The following is a 5,249-nucleotide window of genomic DNA, read 5'->3' on the forward strand; positions in this document are numbered from 1 at the left end:
CAAGGCCATGCTGGATGAGGCTGGCAGCAACCTGGTCTAGTGGAAGGTGTCCCTGACCATGGCAAGGGGATTGGATCTAGATGATCTTTAAGGTCCCTTCCAACCCAAACCATTCTGTGATTCTACGAACTGTGGCACCGCAGTTAATGATACAGGTCAGAGAAGGAGCACTAGCCTCCACACACGTAGCAGCCAGACTACCAGCACAGGACTGCGGAGACGCAATTTCACTTTACTACTAGACCATCTAAGAAGGAGAGGCACTGTCTTCATTGCCATTCTTAGCAGAGGCAAGATGATACACTAGATTAATGCCAGTATATGGTACTTTGCAATCACACCGTTTTGCCTCAAACCTCCAATGGGGCCAGGAAAGCTATTTTGCCTTCATCACAATAAGCTTAGCTTGAAAAAGTGGTGATTAAGAGGCAGAAGCAAGAATTATAAATGCTTTTTTTCTCAAGGAAAACAACTGTTTTGCTCTGTACTCACTTCCCAAATACACACGATACTTACCCAATACGATCCACCAAGTGATCCATGCTCTCATCTACCAAATGTCTGTTGGTTTGTCTGGTGCCAAAGCCCTGTTCTTTGAACATCTTTGCAAATGCCAGGAGATCATCAGGTGCCATTTCAAAGTATGCATAGTAGAGGAAGATGACTTCCAGCAGCATGGACTGTTCACGGAGGCATTGCACAAACCAACGGGAGACCTGACGTTCTGTCTGCACAAGGAAAAAAAAAATCTACCATCGTACGTTGAAGCTGACGGGTCAGTCAAAGCAGTCAGAAACTGAGAAGTGTTGAAGCATTTTAACAGCTTGGGTAGCCAGCTGTTTGCATCAATGGCAAGGAAAGCCACTGGAAATACAGGGTGTGCTGATGCAGAGAGATGGACAACCACACATAAAGGGATCTATTAGCCTAGGGCTACCAGTGGATTTATTACAAGGAACAGTACGTTCCATACAACTCTTGTTTCTGAGCAAAAGTGTGTTCTGTTAGAGAGAAAACAGTTTCTAGGTGTCTTGGACCAGGAGAAACATCCTTTTTAACTACACCTGCACATATGCATTTTCCAACACGCCACATCTAAGGAAAGTCTTTATAAAAGTTTGATAAATAAGAGCAAGAAACAAAATACCATGAGATTTCCATGTGTTTCCCATGTAGGAGCTTCTGCTTTGTACAGCTCTTCAAACTGTTTCCGGTAATTAGGAACTAGTTCCTTGTCCAACTTTTCGACACACTGGAAGTACTGTGCCTTAAACAAACAAATACACAAACGTCTCACATACGTGCTCCCGTGCTTTTCACAATCAGAAGTGGACAATTACTGCACAGCTTACATATTTAGCCTATTTCAACGACATCACATCCAGGGAAAGGTTCCTGTACTCACCGTGTACGGGTGCCTCTCATCCTGAAAATAAGTGAGCAGATGAAGGATGCAGCGCAGAATGCAGATCCTCTCTTCATAGTAGTAGTCAGCGAGCTGTGAACATACAGTGTGGTCAGTATGGATTTGGTATTGTGTCCAACTCCCAGCCACTTTCCTCTCCCATGCTCTGCCAAGGCCTTTACCACAAGAATAGTGCTCAAACGTTTACAGAGTTCAGCTAAGCAGCCTAAGTTGCCTGAAAAAACCATACTTAATTACCTTTACACTACTCAGTACAACATGCCCATAGGGATATGTCTATAATTACACTGCTAAGTGAGAAAACTTGGAAAAGAAAGGCAAAAAGACAGAGAGATGATCATTCATTCTTGATCTTCTGTCAGATATGACCATCAGCTCCATTTCACAGTTGTCACTTCAGACAATAACATATAAACACTGGAAAACACGGGAGTGTACGTCTGATAAATTCCCTGATATTAAGCCTAAAATTTCCTTTCTGTAGCAACTATTAACCCTGTTCAAATCTATATACACCTCCCTGTATTTCAGAACCATCTCCTCAAATCTGATCTTTATATGAAGGAATACTTCAATTATTCCAAGATCTTCTGGACCCACAGAAATACAGTTGATTCTCTGTCAACAGATCTTTACAACACAAAATACACATGGAAGTGACTAACCTTCAGCATCAGAGCCTGACTCTGCCTTTCATCCTGAATAACTGTCTGTAAGCAAAACACAACAAAATGAAGAACCACCAACTGACAAAATACGTACTCACAAAAAAAAAACCTGACATAAACAAAGACAATTTTTCTTCCCATTTCTTTTGGAAAGGCAGATTCCAAAAGCACAAAGCCAAAACACTCATTTGTAACTACATATTTGTTCTTCATCTCCACTCACTCTCCTTCACAAATCTGTAGTCTCCTGTAATTCCTGCGAAGGAGAGAGGAGCTGAGTTCCTGCAGGGAGACAAACTAGAAAGTTGGGCCTGGATATCTGCTATCACATTTCCTCAGAGCAGCACTCGAGCACTGCAGGTTCAGAGAAGAGGAGCTACAAAGCCACTTCCAAACCACAACTCAGATTCAGATGTGACCATATGCATCAACAAAGTACTGGTATTGAGAAAAGACGTGGAGTAAACAATATAAATGGGAGCTGTGGACCTTTAGGGAGTCCCTTGTTCCTCTGTAATCCTCTTGAAGATAACACTGTAACAAGTGCACACTCTGCTCTTCATCCAGACCCTGAAAAAAAGAGAGAAATGCTCTGAAATGAATAAAGGCAACTGAATTCATTAAACATGAAGATTCTCTCCAAATATTCAGGGAGCCGGTCGCTTCAAAACAAGTATTTCCCAAAATATGTCAAAAGAAGACTTCTGCATCAGGCAGATGCTTGCCTTAGTCAGCACTGCTGTTTAAAGCAAAATACATAAGCGTTGGTGTCACTTAGATGTAACTTCAGCAGACAGAGCGTGACAGTCACTGAATGCTAAACCTCTGGCCTGACGGAACACGACCTTGTGGGAAACTGCCAGCATTCTCCAACGTGGCAACTGATTTAAGGGACATCAGTTTTTAGCTGAGCAGTTTCAAAATGTCTTGAAAGAACCCAAGGAAGACCAAAAGCGGGTGACTGCTGCTGAAAAGCAAGGCCCTGTGCAGCAGAAAGTGATGTTAACCAGGAAAACCAAAGCGCTTCCAGGTCACTAATCACTTCCGAGAATTTTTACTTACAGCCCCAGCATGTACTTCTAACACCCTTTAGATGAGTTTGAACCATAAGGAATTTAAGTGTGCCTCTATTCAACATCAAGAAGCTTACTAAAATAACAGAATCCCCATTACAATGCATTCCAAGTGCAGGGATAAAAAAGAAGCAGAATTGCACTTTCACTCACCAAAAATTTGCTGGCCCTCAGACCCAACTCTTTCAGTGGAGCAGCTACATCTTTATCAGCTTTTACTTTTTCTGCTGAGGTCGCACTAAAGAAAACAGAAATTTTAGTCATTCAAAATGCAGCAATCCCAAGGAATGAACTAAACAAGCTTAATTGCAAAGTTCTCAGTTTTACCCGTTTAAACTGAACGTTTGCTTTTTCCCCAACAGCCTTTCAATGTCACACAACACTCTCTATCTTCCCATCAGATAAAAACCAACATTGTTCACCCTCTTACTCCTATAATAAATGCAGGCTATATTCATCCCACCTTTTCCAGCGAGGGAATGTGGATATCTTTCTGGGATGAGTGTTAAGAGGAGTCACTTCTCCACAGGCTGCACACGCTCATGCGATCGCTGCAGCTCAGCACAGGCAAGGGTTAAGAGCTACCTAACTTTAGTAATGACACTGGGAACTGCTGTTACTTCTTTCTGGTCTGTGTTTTATGCCCAAAAATGTCACGTGGATTAAGCACTTTCTCGTGCTACTCCTCTCCTCAAACCTCAAGTCATGCAAGACAGTAAAAAACTGGTTTTAAGTAATCAGAGAAAAGTATTCAACATGCTCCTCTACTTATTAGGAGATCCCATTTCAGAGGTTCATTTCTAAAATCAGGCAATTACTACCATACCTTGGTGGTTTATAGTATGAAAGTCCCGCTAACAACCTCTGCCAGTGCTTGTTCAATTCTGTCGCAATATGTGCCTAAAAGAAGAACCAAATACTGCTCAATACTCCTCCGCGTGCACTCCTGAGCATCAGATCTGTTAACTTTGAGTAAAGCAAAGAAATCCCACCACCACACAGAGACAGGAACAACACAAGACGAGCACCTACGATTCAGACTGTTGCAAGGTGTACATTGTGTGAGAAAGCTCGCTGCCTTGCCTCATCACGGGACGGGAGAGGAGATAGGAGGCAATGAACTAGGTTCAGAAACATTTGGATTTAGAATCATACAATGGTTTGGTCTGGAAGGGACCTTAAGGATCATCTAGATCCAAACCCCCTGCCATGGGCAGGGACACCTTGCACTAGACCAGGTTGCTCCAAGCCTCATCCAGCCTGGCCTTGGACACTTCCAGGGATGGGGCATCCACAGCTTCTCTGGGCAACCTGTCCCAGTGCCTGCCCACCTTCTCCGGGAAGAACTTCTTCCTGATACCTATTTCCAACTTCTGGGCATTCCAGAAAACAGGGAAGCAGGCTGTACCACTCACGAATACCCCAGGCCAGCCAGGCTAGAAAGTAGCACTTGTGTTTGCTCCAGAAAGGGAACCACCTTTTCACATACACCCTTCCAGGCAGTTCACGAAGCAGCTATAAACGACGAGTGGAAAAATGAACAAGTAGTGGAGACAGAGGAACAAAAACTGCACTGAGGAGGAGGGAAAAACAGCAAAACAGATGTCCACGAATATTCAAACAGATGTACAAATCATATATTCGGCTATGGAGTCCATTCAGTGACGGGCAAACCTGCTTAGGAAGACACGGACTTACTGGTTCTCTTAAAGCTGATCTGCCCAGAAGAATTGTCCACAGTTCTCTGCTGCTCCTACACAAGAAACGAAAAGGTGGAGCATATTTTAATGATGGACACTATTTCAGGCTTCCATTTAGCTTACACCTTGTCAAACCTACAATTAAGTCAGAGCAGATCACACTGCAATGTAAGAAAACTGATTTAAGGCACATTAGTTTTTAGCTGACCAGTTTCAGATGTCCTGGAAGCACCCAGGAAAGACCCAAAAAGGGTGACAACTGATAAAGCAAGACAGGTATAGAGCAATATTTTATTCAGATACATGTGATGTTCTCCTCCAAAAAAAATTCTTCCATATCAGTGTCATCCTTCACTCTAAGTAGAACTTAAAGCCGGGTGAA

General features: G+C 43.0%; 1 protein-coding gene across 1 annotated transcript in view; it reads right to left on the reverse strand.

Moving 5' to 3' along the window:
* NUP188 (nucleoporin 188kDa) overlaps positions 1 to 4,964 on the reverse strand; it is a gene marked incomplete at its 5' end in the record, with an annotated part of 27,279 nt that extends 22,315 nt beyond the window's left edge. The window contains 8 exons of the mRNA XM_010155325.1: positions 517 to 728; positions 1,148 to 1,267; positions 1,406 to 1,498; positions 2,092 to 2,136; positions 2,584 to 2,664; positions 3,321 to 3,405; positions 3,994 to 4,067; positions 4,866 to 4,964. Coding sequence (XP_010153627.1) covers positions 517 to 728; positions 1,148 to 1,267; positions 1,406 to 1,498; positions 2,092 to 2,136; positions 2,584 to 2,664; positions 3,321 to 3,405; positions 3,994 to 4,067; positions 4,866 to 4,964 — 809 coding nt within the window. The remainder of the gene's footprint in view (positions 1 to 516; positions 729 to 1,147; positions 1,268 to 1,405; positions 1,499 to 2,091; positions 2,137 to 2,583; positions 2,665 to 3,320; positions 3,406 to 3,993; positions 4,068 to 4,865) is intronic.
* Between the last annotated feature and the right edge of the window lie 285 nt (positions 4,965 to 5,249).

This window comes from Eurypyga helias, unplaced genomic scaffold (assembly GCF_000690775.1).
Source record: "Eurypyga helias isolate BGI_N326 unplaced genomic scaffold, ASM69077v1 scaffold15267, whole genome shotgun sequence".
NCBI classification, from domain to species: Eukaryota; Metazoa; Chordata; class Aves; order Eurypygiformes; family Eurypygidae; genus Eurypyga; species Eurypyga helias.